General features: G+C 50.3%; 2 protein-coding genes across 6 annotated transcripts; both read left to right on the top strand.

Moving 5' to 3' along the window:
* The first annotated feature begins 6,602 nt into the window (after positions 1-6,602).
* On the top strand, positions 6,603-7,727 carry LOC129393593 (keratin-associated protein 5-6). The gene has a single exon (XM_055096506.3). The coding sequence runs from the start codon at positions 6,928-6,930 to the stop codon at positions 7,444-7,446; it is 519 nt and encodes a 172-aa protein (XP_054952481.1). The 5' UTR covers positions 6,603-6,927; the 3' UTR covers positions 7,447-7,727.
* Positions 7,728-15,708: 7,981 nt separating this feature from the next.
* On the top strand, positions 15,709-19,392 carry MFSD5 (major facilitator superfamily domain containing 5). Of its 5 annotated transcripts, XM_055095624.2 has the most exons (3): positions 15,709-16,615; positions 16,696-17,026; positions 17,804-19,392. In XM_055095624.2, exons 2-3 carry the CDS (start codon positions 16,724-16,726, stop codon positions 19,172-19,174), a joined length of 1,674 nt encoding a protein of 557 aa, XP_054951599.1. In that variant the 5' UTR covers positions 15,709-16,615; positions 16,696-16,723; the 3' UTR covers positions 19,175-19,392. The 5 variants fall into 5 exon arrangements, with proteins under 5 accessions (XP_054951599.1, XP_054951598.1, XP_008954663.1 ...); XM_055095623.2 differs by having other exon boundaries at positions 15,709-17,026; XM_008956415.4 differs by lacking the exons at positions 15,709-16,615; positions 16,696-17,026 and adding an exon at positions 17,073-17,254.
* The last annotated feature ends 516 nt before the right edge of the window (positions 19,393-19,908 follow it).

The following is a 19,908-nucleotide window of genomic DNA, read 5'->3' as shown; positions in this document are numbered from 1 at the left end:
GCTGGGGGGCGGACAGTGGTGAGGATGAAAATTGCCCCACCCTAATTTTCACCCTCACCCCCTCCCAACCCTCCGGCATCAGGACACTGAATAGGTCATTTCCCCATGCCCAAATCTGGTGGTGTGGGGGATGTCCTATGCCATGCTCAGAGGTGTCTGGCAGATGACTATCGGGGGTGGTGGTGGAGCTGTGTTGCAGCCCCCAAAGACATCATTAAGGCATGGAAGTGCTGTCAGGGCTTGGGGACCAGGGCACCCAGGGAGAGCGTGATGAAAACATGTTTTGTACAACACATGTCCTCTCTTTTCCCTTCCTCCTCTCCTCTCCCACCTCCTCCCCCTAGGCAAGCTCTGTGCCAGTGCTGGTGCCAGCCCTGCCTCTGGTGCTTGCTCCACTCCATCCCTTGCACTAGGCCTATTCTGCTGCTTGCCAGCTCGTTGACTCTCCTGGTGAGGGAGTTTGTGTGTAGAAGGTCCTTACCAGCCCCAGTGCTGCCCAGATCCCCACATAGAATAAGGACTTAATTTTGAAGCTCAGGATTTTAGGATTAGCCTAAACAGCTCTGGGAATTTCTTCCCTGAACAGGCACCATGCATTAATTCAACAAATCTTTATTAGGCATCCACTATGTGATAAGCACTGTGCTAGGTTCTGGGAATATCCAGGTATGATCCCTGGCAAGTTCACAGTCGGATGGAGTCAGTTGTTAACCAAATAATCCACAAAACTGCAACTAGAATAATCAGTGTGGAGAGGCATGAGGGACCATGAGAATGGAGCAGAGGAGTATTTTCCGCCAAGGAGATCAGGAAAGTCTTCGGAGAAAAAATGAGGGAGATTAGAGAGAAGGAAGGGCAGCGAAATATATGTGCTGCTCAAGAGTATGTGCAAAGGCCCTGGAATTGATGTCCTGGCCCTCAGCCAGTCTGCTCCCCCTGCCCCCAAAAAAGAGAGGCCTTCCATTCCTGTGACGTGCTTGGATTTCAATATGCCAAAAGGGAGGGATGGTAAGTACCTCCTTGTGGTCATAGCAGGACGCTGAGATACCTGAATGCGTTCATTTCCTCCAGAAAGGGAAACAGAGACAGAGAGGGAAGACGACTCACAGGCTGAGACTTGAGATTATACTATGGAAAACAAGGCCCCATGCTGGCAAATCCTCCAGGGTGAGGGATTCCTGCATTTGCCCAGCTGGAGCCTCACCAGACAGAAGACTTTCTCCTCTGAGCCTGCTCTACCATGCCCCCACTCCCCCGATCCAGCCCTGACCTGTCCCACTCCCTGGAGCTAGCACGTCTGCCTCCACAGTTGCCTGGAGTGTGTGTGAGGCGAGTGCTACAGGTGTCTGCCAGCCAGTGTGTGGGTGGATGTAGCTGTCTGTTTTGCACAGAATCTCCATCCAGGGGATACGGGGTTCTCTTTCCCCTGTCCACTGGAGAGCTTCCAATTCCTCCTACCCAGACACAAAAGTTCCAAGTCTCTTCCTTTTGAAAAGGAATTGGGGGCCCTTTGAAAGAGGGAGCAGACCTCTTTGTGACTGTGCCTCCTCTAGAGCCAGCAAAGAGGTCATGGAACCAATGGGGTTAAGTCCCAGCCCTGCTGTGACCTACTTTCCTCCCTGTGCCCACATCCCCTGGGGCCAGAGTGTTGGGTGGGGCCAGCCTGGCACCCCCACACCCACACCTGGGACTTCCCCTGGATGGAAACTCCCAGAACCCAGGCATCCTGCTTCTCCTGCCAACTCCCACCAACTGCCTGGGTTCTATTCAGCTTCAGTTAGATCTCCCTGTCTGCCAGCCTTTGACCAAACTACATCTGTGCTCCAGCCCACCCTTTGGTGTCTGGCTGCCCCTTCTGGTGGACTCCTTTGAAGAAAAGATGTGGAGCTGGGGGAGGGGGCTGTGGAGAAGCCATCTTTTATTGAGCACCTACTATGTGCCATGTATTGTGCTAGACATGTACATTATCTCATCCCCACTTAACAGAGCAGGGAGTAAGAACTGGAGAAGTTAAGTGACTTGCTCAATATTGCACAGCTAGGAAGTGGCACAGCTAAGAGGAGAACCCAGATCTTGGTGGTCCTGAGCTCTCTTCACTATAGCAGCGTTCTTCCACTTCTCTTGCAGCTGCCCACCTCTCTATGGGATGAGAGACTTGAGAAATTCAATTTAATCCAATTCAGCAAACATTGAGTATCTGCTATGTGCCAGGTACTGACAGGTACCAGAAATAAAGAGATCACTGTCCTCGAGGTCTGGTGAGAAAGACGAGCATTTGGAAGTGCTCTAACATCAGCATAATGACCTGAACAAGGTGGCACGGAGCTGAGAAAGAAGCGGTACTTTTATTTCCTCCTTCTGTACAGAGTATATAAATATATTATGAACAGTATACAGAATAAATGGAATAAAGTCAATACCTACTTCATTGCCATCCAGGTCAAAAACTGGAGTATTTCCTATATTTCAGAAGTTCCCCATGCATCCCTTTCACAATTCCCTCAGTCTCCTAAAAAGGAACTACAATCCTGACGTTTGTAATAATCGTAAACACAGAAATTACTTGTTTTTCTTTATAGTTTTAGCACCTGTGTATGCCTTCATAAACAATACTGCTCAACTTTGCCTGTTTTTGAAGTTTCTATAAATGGAATGATACTCTATTACTTTTTGCTTCCTACTTGTTTTGTTCAACTTGTGAGCTATATCCAAGTTGTTACACATAGCTGTCTTCCTATTATTGCATAGTATTCATTGCATGGATATACCACAAGTTATTTTTTTCATTCTACTGTTGGTGAATGTTTGAGTTGTTTTTAGTTTGGACTGTTATAAACAATGTAGCCATGAACATTCTTGTACATGTTTCCCAGTACACAGATGCAGGAGTTTTTCTAGGATATAGAACTAAGAGTTAAACTGTATATACAGGTTCAATTTTATCAGATAGCACCAAATAGATTTCCAAAGTGGCTGTATCAATTATATAAGAAGCAGAACATTTTTTTTCTTTTTTCTTTTTCTTTTTTTTTTTTTTCCTTTTAGAGAGAGTCTTACTCTGTTGCCAGGGCTGGAGTGCAGTGGTGTGATTTCGGCTCACTGCAAACTCCGCCTCCCAGGTTCAAGCGATTCTCCTGCCTCAGCCTCCCAAGCAGCTGGGATTACAGGTGCCTGCCACTACACCCAGCTAATTTTTTGTATTTTTAGTAGAGACGGGGTTTCACCATGTTGGCCAGGCTGGTCTCGAACTCCTGACCTCGTGATTCACCCACCTTGGCCTCCCAAAGTGCTGGGATTACAGGCATTAGCCACCGTGCCCGGACTTTTTTCTTTTTCTTTTTTGTGAGACAGAGTCTCGCTCTTGTCGCCCAGGCTGGAGTGCAATGGCGCCATCTCGGCTCACTGCAACCTCTGCCTCCCAGGTTCAAGTGATTCGGCCTCAGCCTCCTGAGTAGCTGGGATTACAAGCACCCGCCACCACACCCAGCTAATTTTTGTATTTTTAGTACAGACAGGGGTTTCACCATGTTGGCCAGGCTGGTCTTGAACTCCTGACCTCAGGTGATTTAACTGTAACCGCCTCGGCCTCCCAAAGTGCTGGGATTACAGGCGTGAGCCACTGTGCCCGGCCAAGAAGCAGAACATTCTTTTATTTATTTATTTATTTATTTATTTATTTATTTTTGAGACAGAGTCTCGCTCTGTTGCCCAGGCTGGAGTGCAGTGGCACGATCTTGGCTCACTGCAACCTCCACCTCCTGGGTTCACACCATTCTCCTGCCTCAGCCTCCTGAGTAGCTGGGACTACAGGAACCCACCACCATGCCTGGCTAATTTTTTTGTATTTTTAGTAGAGACGGGGTTTCACCGTGTTAGCCAGGATGGTCTCGATCTCCTGACCTTGTGATCCGCCCGCCTCAGCCTCCCAAAGCTCTGGGATTACAGGCGTGAGCCATCACGCCTGGCCGAAGCAGAACATTCTAACCAGGAGCAGGCGCAGGGCCAAAAAGACCCACACAATTTCTTGCATAAAACCCTCAGAGGTTTTCTATTTATCTTATTTTTATTTTTTATTATTTATTTATTTTCGAGACAGAGTCTCACTTTGTCACCCACGCAGGAGTGCAGAGGTCCAAACACAGCTCACTGCAGCCTTGACCTCCTAGACTCAAGTGATCCTCCTGCTTAAGACCCCCGCTGGGACTACAAGCATGCGCCATCATGCCCAACTAATTTTTTGTATTTTTTGTAGAGACGGAGGTTTTGCCATGTTGGCCAGGCTGGTTTTGAACTTCTGAGCTCAACCTATCTGCTCACCTTAGCCTCCCAAAGCACTAGGATTACAGGCGTGAGCCACCATGCCAGCCTTTATTTTTAGTTTTAGTATTATCTTTTTTTTTTTTTTTTTTTTTTTTTTGAGACAGAGTCTCGCTCTGTCGCCCAGGCTGGAGTGCAGTGGCACAATCTCAGCTCACTGCAACCTCCACCTCGTGGGTTCACACCATTCTCCTGCCTCAGCCTCCTGAGTAGCTGGGACTACAGGAGCCCACCAACACGCCCGGCTAATTTTTTTGTATTTTTGGTAGAGATGGGGTTTCACCGTGTTAGCCAGGATGGTCTCGATCTCCTGACCTTGTGATCTGCCCGCCTCGGCCTCCCAAACTGCTGGGATTACAGGCATGAGCCACCACGCCCTGCCTAGTTTTATTATTTTTTGAGACAGGGTCTTGCTCTGTGCTCCAGGCTGGAGCGCAGTGATGTGATCTCGGCTCACTGCAGCCTCCGCCTCTTGCCTCAGCCTGCCGAGTAGCTGGGATTACAGGCTCATGCCACCAAGTCGGATAATTTTTTAAATTTTTTGTAGAGAATGCAGTCTCACTATATTGCCCAAGCTAGTCTTGAGCTTCTGGGCTCAGGCAATCTTCCCCTCGGCCTCCCAGAGTGCTGGGACTACAGGTGGGAGCCACCTCGTCTGGCTGGTTTTCCCTTTTTACTTGGAATAAGATCCAAGTCCCTGCCATGTCTCATAAGACCCTGCATGGTAGGACCTCTGCCTTACTCTCTGACCTGTGCCACTATGACTCTCCTCTTTGCTCCTGGCACTTGCTGTCCCCACTCTCTGGAATGTTCTCCCACTAGATAATTCCATGACTTGCTCTCACTTCTTTCAGGTCTTTGCTCAGTGACACCTTCCCTGACCACTGAATTTTGGATTGCCACCTCCAGCCTTCCTTATTCCTTTCTCAGCTTTATTTTTCTCCATAGCCCAGCCACTCGGGTTCCATTCAGCCTCGGTCAGCTCTGCCTCCTCTGCCAGGGTTTGACAGACTGCATCTCCCCCAAAGCCCTTAAGGGTGGTCATACCTGATTGGGGGCTGGTCTAACTGTCACTTCTGATGGAGTCACCTCTCCGAGTCACTTTTTATCACATCACCCTGGGATAAGAATAGCCTTTCTCAGGCTGAGTGTGGTGGCTCACGCCTGTAATCCCAGCACTTTGGGAGGCCGAGGCACGCGGATCACAAGGTCAGGAGATTGAGACCATCCTGGCTAACACAGTGAAACCCTGTCTCTACTAAAAATACAAAAAATTAGCCGGGTATGGTGGCAGGTGCCTGTAGTCCCAGCTACTCGGGAGGCTGAGGCAGGAGAATGGCGTGAACCCGGGAGGTGGAGGTTGCATTGAGCTGAGACTGCGCCAGTGCACTCCAGCCTGGGCGACAGAGCGAGACTCTGTCTCAAAAAAAAAAAAAAAATAGCCTTTCTCATGCTCTGAAATAAGCTTAGTTATATGTTTACCTGTTTGCTTTTTGTCTCCACCCCACCTCACCCCACCCCTCACTTCCTCATTTTTATGGGAACTCCATAAGAGAGGAAACTTAGCTATCTTGTCCACTACCAAGGCCAGTGCCTGATGCATACTAGGTCTCAAATAATAGTTGACCAGGCTGGTTGTCAATCTCCCAGAGACAGTTGGGCACCCCCCACACTCACACCTGGGACTTGCTCTCTCTGGAAATTCCTAGAACCCAGGCATCCCACCTCCTCTGCCAGCTCCCAACTACATCCCAGACTCCGTCTTTCAGAGCCCTCCTGTGGCCACTGCTATTGCCTGCTGCTGCTTCCCTGAGTCCCCTGTGGGAGCTGTTTGGGGTCCCTGAAGCAGCAGCTCTGGAGGTTAGTGTTGGAGAGACTCAGGCATCAGGGGCCTAGAGCTCAAGAAATATTTTGTTTGTTTGTTTGTTTTTTGGGGTTTTGTGAGACCAAGTTTTGCTCTTGTTGCCTAGGCTGGAGTACAATGGCATGATCTCAGCTAACTGCAACCTCCACCTCTCGGGTTCAAGCGATTCTCCTGCTTCAGCGTCCCGAGTAGCTGGGATTACAGGCATGTGCCACCATGCCCGGCCAGTTTTGTATTTTTAGTAGAGACAGGGTTTCTCCATGTTGGTCAGGCTGGTCTCGATCTCCTGACCTCGGGTGATCCGCCCACCTCAGCCTCCCGAAGTGCTGGGATTACAGACATGAGCCACCGTGCCTGGCCAAGAAATGCTTTTTGATTGAGTAAAGGAGAAGACTTCAGCGATGACAGGGTCTCGCCAGGTGAAGAAGGGAGCAGGGGCACTCAGAGCAGAAGGACCAGTGTGAACAAAGGACTGGAGGCCTGGGAGTACATGTCATATTTGAAGAAAGTGTTCTGATCTGGTGCTGTTGGAGGATTTTCAGGGGAGAGGGGTAGTAGGAGAGCTTTGCCGGCCTGGAAGGGGAGGGCTGGAAAAGGAGGGCTGGATGTGGAGGGCTGAGCTCCCTGCAGGATCAGCAAGGCTCAGCATGTCTTAGGTTTAATCCTGCCCCCCACCGTCCGCCCCTCCTACTCCATCCCTGTCCTCCCCTTCACCCAGCCCCCAGTCTGGCCACAACTGCAGCTGAATGGACTTCTCTCTGGGCCTACGCTTGGGGCCTAGGAATAAGAAGCCTGCCCACCAAGAGCCTCCTGCCTGCTCCAGGCATGGTCCACCTGCTGGCTCTCCTTGTCTGTCCTGTCCCCCATCTGCCTGTGCCTTCCCCTGCCATGGCTGTCCCCCACCCCCATGCTCCTGCACTGCCTGTCCCTCTAGTGCAGCTCCCTGCCCCGCTTGTCCCAGCCTCCCGGGCCCACCCTGCACCTGCTCTTGCCCCCACTGCCCTGCCTGTCCTCCCTTGACTTGTCCCCATAACTCCTGTGTCTCATGCTCCGGTCCACCCTTGACCTGCTGCCACCCCTCACCCTGCCCAGTTTACCCTTGCTCCATGAGCCGAGCTGCCTGTTTGAGCTCCCGTTTAGGCTGCAGTGATAGCTGTAGCTGTGGCCAAGGGGCTGCCTGGGGACCTCCAGGCTCCCTTGGCTGCTGTAGCTGCTGCTTCAGGGGACAACAACGCACTTCTCGGGGGCGCTGTCTGATCATTTAGGTGGACTGTTGCCCACCAGGAGACTGTCAGTTTCCTGGAGCACTTCCGTACTGCTGCCCTGGCAAGGAGGCAGGAGCTGGGTGGAGTGGGAGAGGGATCAGCTGGACCCCTCCCTCAAGCAGGTAGAGGCAGCTGGCTATCCCCAGTCCTGGAGAGGTGGCAGGGGGAATCTGCTTTGAAGTTAGTTTCTGGATGTGCTCCTGCTGGTTCCAGAACCTCTTCCTCTGCAACCTCTGGAATGGAAGGTGTTCTTCTCAGAGCCTCCCCCACGGCCCCTGAAGGTGAGCAAGTTGTCATTTCTTCCTCTCCACTGAGCCTCCATTGGAGTCTCCTCTGCAGTTCACATGAATAAATGGACTCTTCCTCTAGAGGAGCTGGAGTATCCTGGTCCAGAGGCCACTTCTTCTCCCTCTGACCTACACCCAAGATTGACCCAAGAGTCTCTGAATCCCTGACCTCTCACCTTGAGTCAGGCAGAGAGGGTCAGTGGCTTTTGGACCAGAAGAAGAGGCTGAGTGGAAGATATTTGGTTCCTCCCTCCACTTGGAAATCCTTGGCATCCTTTGTGGTCCTTTGTTTCTAGCCAGGAACCCTCTGCCTGGATGTCTTGTCTTTCAAATCTCTGAGAGCTCACTCAGCCTCATGACCTCAATCTTGCAGCAGTGATCCCATCTGTGACATCCAGGCTCATCTGGCATGGGGATGAGGGAGGCTGGGAACCCTTGACTCAGGCTCCTAAGGATGGCATCCACACATAGGTAGCTGTAAGTCTCCTGTCCCCAGGGATGGGACTGGGAGATGAGACAAGCCACCAAGAGATAGCTGAGAGCCAGGCTCGGTGGCTCATGCCTGTAATCCCAGCACTTTGGGAGGCTGAGGCAAGTGGATTGCCTGAGGTCAGGAGTTCGATACTAGCCTGGCCAATATAGTGAAACCCCGTCTCTACTAAAAATACAAAAAATTAGCTGGGCATGGTGGCACACACCTGTAATTCCAGCTACTAGGGAGGCTAAGGCAGGAAAATCGCTTGAACCCGGGAGGTGGAGGTTGCAGTGAGCCAAGACCGCGCCATTGCACTCCAGCTTGGGCAACAAGAGCTAAACTCTGTCTTAAAAAAAAAAAAGAGATAGCTGGAAGTGGGAGACTCTGGTATCTGCCTGGGATGAGCTCCTAGGCTGAGAGCCCCTGAGCACCACTCCACATCTCTCCAGTTTTCTGGCTCCTGTACTAATCTGTTTCAAGCTTCTTTTTCTTAGCTGCCTTCTCTAGGACTCCTTTCGTTCTTGTCTTTATAGCTGTTTGTGTTTCCTTCTGTCTTTCTACCTCACTCTCTTCATTTCTGTTTCCTCCTCACTCTCTGTCACTGGGACATTTTGCCTTCACCTAATTGTATCACCACATCTGTTTTCCCCACTGTCTATCCCTCTATTACTCTATCTAATTTGAAATCAATTTAACATATGTCTTCAGCACCATAGGAAAGGTTAAAAAAATTAGCATATGTGTTTTTCTTCCCCCTTCTCTTGTCTCAATCCTTGTCTTCATGCCTGTTTTCTTCCTTGGTCTTTCCTTTTCCCTCATATCTCTCTGCTTTTCTGTCCTGTTCTGCTTCTGGGTGCATTTCATTCTTTTTGGGTTTTGTTGTTAGTTTTTTGTTGTTGTTTGTTTTTTTGAGACAGGGCTCGCTCTGTTGCCCAGGCTGGAATGCGGTGGTGCAATCAGAGCTCACTGAAGTTTCTAACTCCCAGGTTCAAGCGATCCGGGACTACAGGCACGCACCACCACTCCTGGATAATTTTTTTTTAATTATTGTAGAGACAGGGTCTCACTATGTTACCCAGGCTGGTCCCAAACCTCTGGCCTCAAGCGATCCTCCCACCTCAGCCTCCCAAAGTGCTAGGATCACAGGTGTAAGCCACTGCACCTGGCCACATTTCATTCTTGATCTCTTCCATTTCTATTTCCCTTTCTTTGTCTCTCTTTCTGTCTTCTATGTCTAGCTGCTTTTTCACTTCCTATCTCTCTTTCTGCCTTCCCATATCTGGTTTGCTTTTATGCTGCCCCATCCCCCCATCTCCCTATCTCTCTGGGTCCTGCACAATAGAGCACACTATGCCTGTCTCATGTCTTTGTCATTGCTGCCCAAGGGCCAGAACACTGAGCTCTCCACCAGTGTCTGTCATGGAAACACAGTCCATGCCCTGGAGTGAGCCGGGGTAGACATGTCTACCAGAATAGCCCCTCCTTTCCCCACTCACTATCCAGGCTATTCATTCCTGCTCAGCTTTAAGCCCAAGCCTCTTTTCTGTCTTTTTTGTCTTTCTTTTTTAATGATGCTTCTCCCAAATTCTTATTCTGGAAGTTGGCAATTAAAAAAATAAAAAGAAATGGCTGGGTGCAGTGGCTCATGCCTGTAATCCCAGCACTTTGGGAGGCTGAAGTGGGTGGATCACTTGAGGTCAGGAGTTTGAGACCAGCCTGGCCAACATGGTGAAACGCTATCACTATTAAAAATACACAAATTAACCAGGCATTGTGGCGTATGGCTGTAATCCCAGCTACTTGGGAGGCTGAGGCAGGAGAATCACTAGAACCCAGGAGGCAGAGGCTGCAGTTAGCCGAGATCACGCCACTGCACTCCAGCCTGGGCAACAAAGTCAGACTCCGTATCAAGAAAAAGAAAAAAAAAAAGAATTAAGCACTTATGCTGCCTGCATGTATAAACTATATTTCAGGATAGCCAAATAGCTCTAATTGGTGAAGACAACTTCTTATTTACAGAATAATTCCAGCTAATGTGGAAGGAATATGGAATTAGAAAAATCACCATTTTGTAACTCCTAATTAAGTAACTGATCAAAGCAAGACTCACCTAATGGATGAAAACAAAGATGATGGGTGATGGAGAATTTTACAATGGGAAATTGAGCTGCCACAACCTAACCCCACGGATGAATCTTAGCTTCACTAAAAGTGACACAACCAGGCACTGTGTACCTCCTGATGTGATGCAATCTGAAGCACTCATCACCACCTATGAAGGAATCTTGCCAAAGAAACAAACAAACAAAATTGAACATAAACCTAATCAAACCTCTAGTGCTGACTCCCATTTAACAGGAAATACAGGGAATGGAGGAACAAATAAAATGACACAATAAGGAAGCAGGTAAACACCCCCAGAATGTGGGACATTCTAAAGGAAATCTGACCCCATTTCGTCAACTAGTGAATGGCTGGGGGAAAAAAATGAGAAGAGACTTAAGAAGACAACTATTACATGGAACATATGGACCTTGTTTGGTTCCTAATTTGGACAACTCAACTGTAAAGACAGTTGGGGATATGTAATTATGGACTGGGTATTCATGATAACAAGGAAGCAGTGCTAATTTTCTTAGATATAAAAATGGCTCTTGGGTTATAGAAGAGAAGGTCGTTATTTCCTAGAGATGTATGCTGAAGTATGGAGTGAAGTGACCTATTTAATTTTAAATATTTCAGCAGAGATAAAAGGACAGAAAGGAGCCGGGTGCAGTGGCTCACGCCTGTAATCCCAGCACTTTGGGAGGCCGAGGCGGGTGGATCATGAGGTCAGGAGTTCAAGACCAGCCTGGCCAACATCGTGAAATCCCATCTCTACTAAAAATACAAAAATTAGCTGGGCGTGGAGGTGCATGCCTGTAATCTCAGCTACTCGGGAGGCTGAGGCAAGAGAATCGCTTGAATCCGGGAGGCGGAGGTTGCAGTGAGCCGAGATCGCGCCATTGCACTCCAGCCTGGGCAACAGGGCAAGACTCCATCTCAAAAAAAAAAGAAAAGGAAAAAAGGACAGAAAGAAAGGAGTGACAATAATCAGTAATTGTTGAATTAAGAATATGGAAATTCTGGGCCGGGCGCAGTGGCTCACGCTTGTAATCCCAGCACTTTGGGAGGCCGAGGCGGGTGGCTCACAAGGTCAGGAGATCGAGACCATCCCAGCTAACACGGTGAAACCCCGTCTCTACTAAAAATACAAAAAATTAGCCCGGCATGGTGGCAGGCGCCTGTAGTCCCAGCTACTCAGGAAGCTGAGCCAGGAGAATGGTGTGAACCCGGGAGGCAGAGCTTGCAGTGAGCCGAGATCACACCACTGCACTCCAGCCTGGGTAACGGAGCAAGACTCTGTCTCAAAAAAAAAAAAAAAAAAAGAATATGTAAGTTCTGGCCGGGTGCAATGGCTCACACCTGTAATCCCAACATTCTGGGAGGCCGAGGTGGGTGGATCCCCTGAAGTCAGGAGATTGAGACCAGCCTGGCCAACATGGCGAAACCCCATCTCTACTAAAATTACAAAAAATTAGCCGGGCGTGGTGGCGTGCACCTGTAATCCCAGCTACTCGGGAGGCTGAGGCAGAATCGCTTGAACCCGGGAGATGGAGGTTGCAGTGAGCTGAGATCACACCATTGCACTCCAGCCTGGGTGACAGAGCAAGATCCTGTCTCAAAAAAAAAAAAAGAATATGGAAGTTCATAGAACTATGCTCTCTACCTTTGTGTATGTTTGAACATTTCCATAATAAAAGAGTTTTAAATGATGTTCCTCTGGTAAGCATGGTTTCCAGTAACTCCCAGAGCTTCCTCCCCACCTGCCCTGAAAGCCAGGACTTCCTCTTTGGCTCCCCACACACAGATCCCAGCTCTCTCTCCTCTCCACCCAGGCCACCCTTTATCCCCTGTAGTTCTCTGCTGGCGCAGTCCCCACATTTAGGACTTTCCCAGCCGTGCTTCACAGCTCTGAGGGGGCAGAGAGACCTTAAGGAGTATACATATTTTGAATAGGTCCTACAATAAACAAAAATAAACCAAAATAATATAATCTTGCTTTTGGTCCCTAGTAGGTGCTTCTGAGCAAAATGCAATGCAATAATGGTAGAAAACTGGCCTCCATCTTGTGAAATAGAAGGCAAGGGATGTAAGGTCATCCTGTCTCATCCACTGCCTTCATCCAGGATGACCTCCACCCCAAAGGAAATACCACTAAGAATTCAGGCCGGGTGCAGTGGCTCACACCTGTAATCCTAGCACTTTGGGAGGCCGAGGCAGGGGGATCACAAGGTCGGGAGATCGAGACTATCCTGGCTAACACAGTGAAACCCCATCTCTACTAAAAATACAAAAATTAGCCGGGCATGGTGGCACACGCCTATAGTCTCAGCTACTCGGGAGGCTGGGGCAGGAGAATCGCTTGAACCTGGGAGGCGGAGGTTGCAATGAGCTGAGATCACATAATTGCACTCCAGCCTAGGCAACAGAGCAAGACTCTGTCTCAAAAAAAAAAAAAAAAAAAAAGAAAGAAAGAATTCAGAGACTCACTGTCATGAGTTCAAGGGGCTGAAGCCCAGGACTGGGCTGGAGGGCACTTACTGAGTGACCCTGGGGAAATCATGACTTTTTTCTTTTCCTTTTTTTTTTTTTTTTTTTTGAGACAGTTTCGCTTTTGTTGCCCAGGCTGAAGTGCAATGGCGCGATCTCAGATCACTACAACCTCTGCCTCCCAGGTTCAAGCGATTCTCCTGCCTCAGCCTCCTGAGTAGCTGGGACTACAGGCATGTGCCACCCTGCCCAACTAATTTTGTATTTTTAGTAGAGACGGGGTTTCTCTATGTTGGTCAGGCTGATCTCGAACTTCCGACCTCAGGTGATCTGCCCACCTGAGCCTCCCAAAGTGCTGGGATGCTGGGATTACCGGCATAAGCCACCATACACTGCTTTTTCCTTTTTAAAAGACAGGGCTTGTTCTGTCACCCAGGCTGAAGTACAGTGATACCATCAGAGCTCACTGCAGCCTTGAACTCCTGGGCTCAAGCAATCCTCCTGCCTATGTCTCAGGAATAACTGGGGTTACAGGCACCCACCACCATGCCCAGACAGGAGTCTCCCTAGTTGCCCAGGCTGGCCTCAAACTCCTGGCTTCAAGAGATCCTCCCACCTCAACCTCCTAAAGTGCTAGGGTTACAGATATGAGCCACCAAGCCTAGCAGAAATCATGATTTATTTATTTATTTATTTATTTGAGACAGAGTCTCACTCTGTTGCCCAAGTTGGAGTGCAGTGATGCGATCTTGGCTCACTGCAACCTCCACCTCCCGAGTTCAAATGATTCTCCTGCCTCAGCCACCTGAGTAGCTGGGATTACAGGCATGCACCACCATGGCCCGGCTATTTTTTTTGTATTTTTTGTAGAGATGGGGTTTTGCCATGTTGGCCAGGCTGGTCTTGAACTCCTGGCTTCAAGAGTTCCGCCCACCTTGGCCTCCCAAAGTGCTGGGATTACAGGCGCAAGCCACCACCCCTGGTCAGAAATCATGATTTTCTATCTTAGTGTTTCTAGATGAAAGCATGGGAACCATCACCCCTTTCTACTTTCCACTAGTTTGCCAGCTAGGGATGAAAGCGCTTTGGAACTTGTAGGGCGTAAATCAGCTGTTTTATCATAAGAAAGTATTTCTCCAGGCTGGACGTGGTGGCTCATGCCTGTAATCCCAGCACTTTGGGAGGCCAAGGAGGGTGGATCCCTTAAGGCCAGAAGTTCAAGACTTTTTTGGGACAGGGTCTCACTCTGTCCCCCAGGCTGGAGTGCAGTGGCGTGATCTCGGCTCACTGCAACCTCTGCCTCCTGAGTTCAAGAGATTCTCCTGCCTCAGCCTCCCAAGTAGCTGGGATTACAGGTGTGTGCCACTATCGCCCAGCTTTTTGTATTTTTAGTAGTGATGGGGTTTCACCATGTTGGCCAGGCTGGTCTGGAACTCCTGACTTCAAATAATCCACCCACGTTGGCCTCCCAAAGTGCTCAGATTACAGGCGTAAGCCACCATGCCTGGCCAAAAGAAAGTATTTCTCCAGATGTAATCCCAAACCCTCCTACCCTATCTCTCAGCTTTAGTATAAAAAAAAAAAAAAACCAACAGGCCGGGCGCGGATCCCCTAAGGTTGGGAGTTCGAGACCAGCCTGACCAACATGGAGAAACCCTGTCTCTAAAAAATACAAAATTAGCCGGGGGTGGTGGCGCATGCCTGTAATCCCAGCTACTTGGGAGGCTGAGACAGGAGAATCGCTTGAACCCGGGAGCCGGAGGTTGCAGTGAGCTGAGATCATGCCATTGCACTCCAGCCTGGGCAACAAGAGTGAAACTCCGTCTCAAATAAAAAAAAAAAAAGACTTATCTGCTGCGCAAGTAGGTGAACTAGTATAATTGCAGAAACTATGTGAGCTTGGAACTGGAAAGATTGGGTCCTGCTTCTAACTGTCTTTTACTATGTAACTCTAAACATGTTACCTAACCTTTCCAACTCTGGTTAGTACCTACTGTATGGATTGTTGTCAGTCAGATGAGATAATTCACCTACAGCAGTTGGACTAAACCTTCTTAAAACTCCTTAGGTACATAATAACTGATAAGTGTTATTATGTTAATATGGGCCAGTACTGTTGATAGTAATTTACATAACTTATTCATTTATTCATAGACTATTTATGGAATATTTATGATTAATACTTATCAATGACTGCTTTAAGTATAGGGAATACAGGTGAACAAAACAGATAAAAATCTGTAGGGAAAGAGATAGTAAATATTTACTTATTTACTTAGAGACAAAGTCTTGCTCTGTCCCCCAGGCTGGAGTGCAGTGGTGTAATCTTGGCTCACTGCAGCCTCCGCTTCCCAGGTTCAAGCAATTCTTGTCCCTCAGCCTCCTGAGTAGGTGGGATTACAAGCGCGCACCACCAGGCCCAGCTAATTTTTTTGTTTGTTTGTTTTGAGACGGAGTCTTGCTCTGTTGCCCAGGCTGGAGTGCAGTGGTGCAATCTCGGCTTACCGCAACCTCTGCCTCCCAGGTTGAAGCAATTCTCCTGCCTCAGCCTCCAAAGTAGCTGGGATTACAGGTGCACGCCACCATGCCCAGCAAATTTTTTTGTATTTTTAGTAGAGACGGGGTTTCGCCATATTGGCCAGGCTAGTCTTGAACTCCTGACCTCATGATACGCCCACCTCAGCCTCCCAAAGTGCTGGGATTACAGGTGTGAGCCACCGCGCCCAGCAATTTTTTGTATTATTAGTAGGCATGGGGTTTCGACATGTTGGCCAGACTGGTCTTAAATTCCCGGCCTCAAGTGATTCACCCACCTTGGCCTCTCAAAGTGTTGAGATTACAGGTGTGAGCCACCACACCTGGCCAAGATAGTAAATAAATAAACAAGGAAAATACATAGTGTACTGTAGAGTAAAAGCAGCAGAGAGAATAGAAAATTGGAAGGAAAGTAGGTAGATTACTGTGCTGGAGGTGGTGTTGTTGCTATTTTAAACAGGAGGGCCATGGAAGGCCCCTCTGATCAGGTGACATTTTTTAAAATTTTATTTTATTTTTTATTTTTTTGTGAGACAGAGTCTCGCTCTGTCACCCAGGCTGGAGTGCAGTGGCGTGATCTTGGCTCACTGCAACCTCTGCCTCCCTGGTTCAAGCGATTCTCCTGCCTCAGCCTCCCGAGTAGGTGGGATTACAGGTGCCCACCACCATGCCTGGCTAATTTTTATATTTTTTTAGTAGCGACGGGGTTTCACCATGTTGGCCAGGCTGATCTTGAACTCCTGACCTCAACTGATCGGCCTGCCTCGGCCTCCTAAACTGCTGGGATTACAGGCATGAGCCACCAGGCCCAGCCAAGATCAGGTGACATTTGAACAGAGAACTGGAGGAGGTGGGGGGGGGAAACCACGTGGATATCTTGGAGAACTGTACAGGGAACAGTGTGCAAAAGCCCTGGTGGTAGCCAACATAGATGGGAGGGAGAGGAGCAGGGGATGAAGTCAGAGGAGTGGCAGAGGGTCAGAGGACAGAGGGTCTTGTAGGCCATTATAAATATTTCGGCTTTTACCCTTAGTGAGATGGGAAGTCATTGGAGGCTCTTGAGGAGATAATACGGAAGCTGTAGAGAGGTTAAATAGTTTTTCCAAGGTAAAACAGCTTGTAAGTGGCAGAAGGTAGGGAGTTAAGCTCCAAGGCTGAAGTTCTTAACCCCATGCTGCCACTGAACTTTAGCCTTCTTTATTTGGGCATTGCTCTCCTGTGACTTCAAAGAAACTGGGACACTGGGAAGTTATGCGGCTTGCCCAAGGCCACACAGCTGGTAAGTGACAGGGGCAGGACTGCGCCTTAGTCTGTCTGCAGCCCGACTCCAAGTTCTTTACACCACACCGCCTCCCTCAGGTGTCTGGACCATACTGGCTTCTCTTGCATGGAGGTCACTGCAGTGGGAGAGGAGGCAAACCAAGGAGACCGTCTCGGCTTCGGGCAGCGGTGCTGTTCCTTAGGAAGCTCCAACCCTTGGCTCTACCGGACTGCGGGCATCTTTCCCGAGCACTGCACGGAAGAAAAGAAAATTGGCCCTTATTTCAGGGTGGCCCCTCAGGCATCCAAGAGCCAGAGGAGCAGGTGTCACGGGAGGGCAGCGAGCGAGGCCAGGCCAGGAGAAGCAACCGCAGCCTCCTATGGTCGCCCCTTCCCGACCCACCCCAGGCGTCAGGAGTTCCGCGCCCGCGTAAGGGAAGGAGGGCGGGCGGGCGGGGCGGGGTTTTGGCGCCGCGCCCCCGTCACGTGACGAAGCCATCATGGCGGCGGCCAGAGGCCTGCCCGGCTCCCGGAAGCAGGCTGTGAGGGGCGGGAGCGCTGCTGGAACCCGAGCCGGAGCCGGAGCCACAGCAGGGAGGGTGGCCTGGCGGCCTGGAGCCGGACGTGTCCGGGGCGTCCCCGCAGACCGGGGCAGCTGGTGAGGCGGAGTCTGGGCGAGGTGCAAGTGGATGTGGCAGGGCTGGGCAGGGGCTAGGGGGCGCAGTGGGGTGCCAGTGACCTGGAGGAGTGGGCATCTGAGATGCACACGCATGACCCTGAAGCAACTCGAGAGGCCTGCGCGGGTGGGAGGGATGCCCGGGACAGAGGATGAGACACTGAGGGCAAAAAGAGGCTCCGCAGCGAGGACGGGAGGTAATAGAAGGAAGTGTGCGGGAGCTGCTGTGGGAAAGGGCAGTAGAATTTGCGGGAGCGGGATTATTGAAAGGGACTCCCTCTTCACAGGCAAGGATGGGGTGAGTGCCCAGTCCTCTCCCCTGTCTTCTTACCCCTCCCTGCCCCACAGTGTCCTAGGAGACAGCTTTGGCGTGGCCACTCCTCCCACCCACCCAACTGGTCCCTCCGGTCTGAGATCTTGGGGAGTGGAGTTGGCAGCCGGGTTGGGTGGAGCTGCCATCTGCTTAAGACAGCCCCTTGACCGTGCTGCCCGAAGGATGGATATGGCTCTGACTCCCACCTCTCTTCCCAGGTCGTCCGGGGGCCCACCATGCTGGTGACTGCCTACCTTGCTTTTGTAGGCCTCCTGGCCTCCTGCCTGGGGCTGGAACTGTCAAGATGCCGGGCTAAACCCCCTGGAAGGGCCTGCAGCAATCCCTCCTTCCTTCGGTTTCAACTGGACTTCTATCAGGTCTACTTCCTGGCCCTGGCAGCTGATTGGCTCCAGGCCCCCTACCTCTATAAACTCTACCAGCATTACTACTTCCTGGAAGGTCAAATTGCCATCCTCTATGTCTGTGGCCTTGCCTCTACAGTCCTCTTTGGCCTAGTGGCCTCCTCCCTTGTGGATTGGCTGGGTCGCAAGAATTCTTGTGTCCTTTTCTCCCTGACTTACTCACTATGCTGCTTAACCAAACTCTCTCAAGACTACTTTGTGCTGCTAGTGGGGCGAGCACTTGGTGGGCTGTCCACAGCCCTGCTCTTCTCAGCCTTCGAGGCCTGGTATATCCATGAGCACGTGGAACGGCATGACTTCCCTGCTGAGTGGATCCCAGCTACCTTTGCTCGAGCTGCCTTCTGGAACCATGTGCTGGCTGTAGTGGCAGGTGTGGCAGCTGAGGCTGTAGCCAGCTGGATAGGGCTGGGGCCTGTAGCGCCGTTTGTGGCTGCCATCCCTCTCCTGGCTCTGGCAGGGGCCTTGGCCCTTCGAAACTGGGGGGAGAACTATGACCGGCAGCGTGCCTTCTCAAGGACCTGTGCTGGAGGCCTGCGCTGCCTCCTGTCGGACCGCCGCGTGCTGCTGTTGGGCACCATACAAGCTCTATTTGAGAGTGTCATCTTCATCTTTGTCTTCCTCTGGACACCTGTGCTGGACCCACACGGGGCCCCTCTGGGCATTATCTTCTCCAGCTTCATGGCAGCCAGCCTGCTTGGCTCTTCCCTGTACCGTATCGCCACCTCCAAGAGGTACCACCTTCAGCCCATGCACCTGCTGTCCCTTGCTGTGCTCATCGTCGTCTTCTCTCTCTTCATGTTGACTTTCTCTACCAGCCCAGGCCAGGAGAGTCCAGTGGAGTCCTTCATAGCCTTTCTACTTATTGAGTTGGCTTGTGGATTATACTTTCCCAGCATGAGCTTCCTACGGAGAAAGGTGATCCCTGAGACAGAGCAGGCTGGTGTACTCAACTGGTTCCGGGTACCTCTGCACTTACTGGCTTGCCTAGGGCTCCTTGTCCTCCATGACAGTGATCGAAAAACAGGCACTCGGAATATGTTCAGCATTTGCTCTGCTGTCATGGTGATGGCTCTGCTGGCAGTGGTGGGACTCTTCACCGTGGTAAGGCATGATGCTGAGCTGCGGGTACCTTCACCTACTGAGGAGCCCTATGCCCCTGAGCTGTAACCCCACTCCAGGACAAGATAGCTGGGACAGACTCTTGAATTCCAGCTATCCGGGATTGTACAGATCTCTCTGTGACTGACTTTGTGACTGTCCTGTGGTTTCTCCTGCCATTGCTTTGTGTTTGGGAGGACATGATGGGGGTGATGGACTGGAAAGAAGGTGCCAAAAGTTCCCTCTGTGTTACTCCCATTTAGAAAATAAACACTTTTAAATGATCATTGATTTGATTTACTCATCCTTACCTGTAGCCTTATCAGTAGTTTCTGGTGAGTGGGCAGCTAGAGGTTTTTTTTTTAGTTTTCTTTTGTTTTGTTTTGTTTGTTTTTGTTTTGAGACAGAGTCTTGCTCTGTTGCCCAGGCTGGAGTGCAATGGCGCGATCTTGGCTCACTGCAACCTCCGCCTCCCGGATTCAAGCAATTCTCCTGCTTCAGCCTCCCAAGTAGCTGGGATTACATGTGCCTGCTACCATGCCCAGCTAATTTTTGTATTTTTAATAGAGATGGGGTTTCACCATGTTGACCAGGCTGGTCTCGAACTCCTCACTTCAGGTGATCCACCCACCTCGGCCTCCCAAAGTGTTGGGATTACAGGCATGAGCCACCACGCCCAGCCCAGCTAGAGGTTTTGAGGTGGGATTATCAGCAAAAGTTTTCTGTTTCTAACTTCTCCAAGGCTGTCTCCAGTTCAAACTGAGAACTATGGAATTGCTCTCAGCAGAGCTGTGTGGGAAGGG

The sequence above is a fragment of the Pan paniscus genome, chromosome 10 (assembly GCF_029289425.2).
Source record: "Pan paniscus chromosome 10, NHGRI_mPanPan1-v2.0_pri, whole genome shotgun sequence".
In the NCBI taxonomy this organism is placed as follows: domain Eukaryota; kingdom Metazoa; phylum Chordata; class Mammalia; order Primates; family Hominidae; genus Pan; species Pan paniscus.
The sequence above is the reverse complement of the archived record's forward strand: the minus strand, read 5'-3'. Positions and strand labels throughout refer to the sequence as shown.

Coding starts and splice junctions, on each gene's coding strand:
- LOC129393593 (XM_055096506.3), top strand. CDS start 6,928: ATGGACTTCTCTCTGGGCCTACGCTTGGGGCCTAGGAATAAGAAGCCT.
- MFSD5 (XM_055095624.2), top strand. CDS start 16,724: ATGGAGGTCACTGCAGTGGGAGAGGAGGCAAACCAAGGAGACCGTCTC. Junction 17,027..17,803: donor GTCAGGAGTTCCGCGCCCGC/GTAAGGGAAGGA, acceptor CTCTCTTCCCAG/GTCGTCCGGGGGCCCACCAT.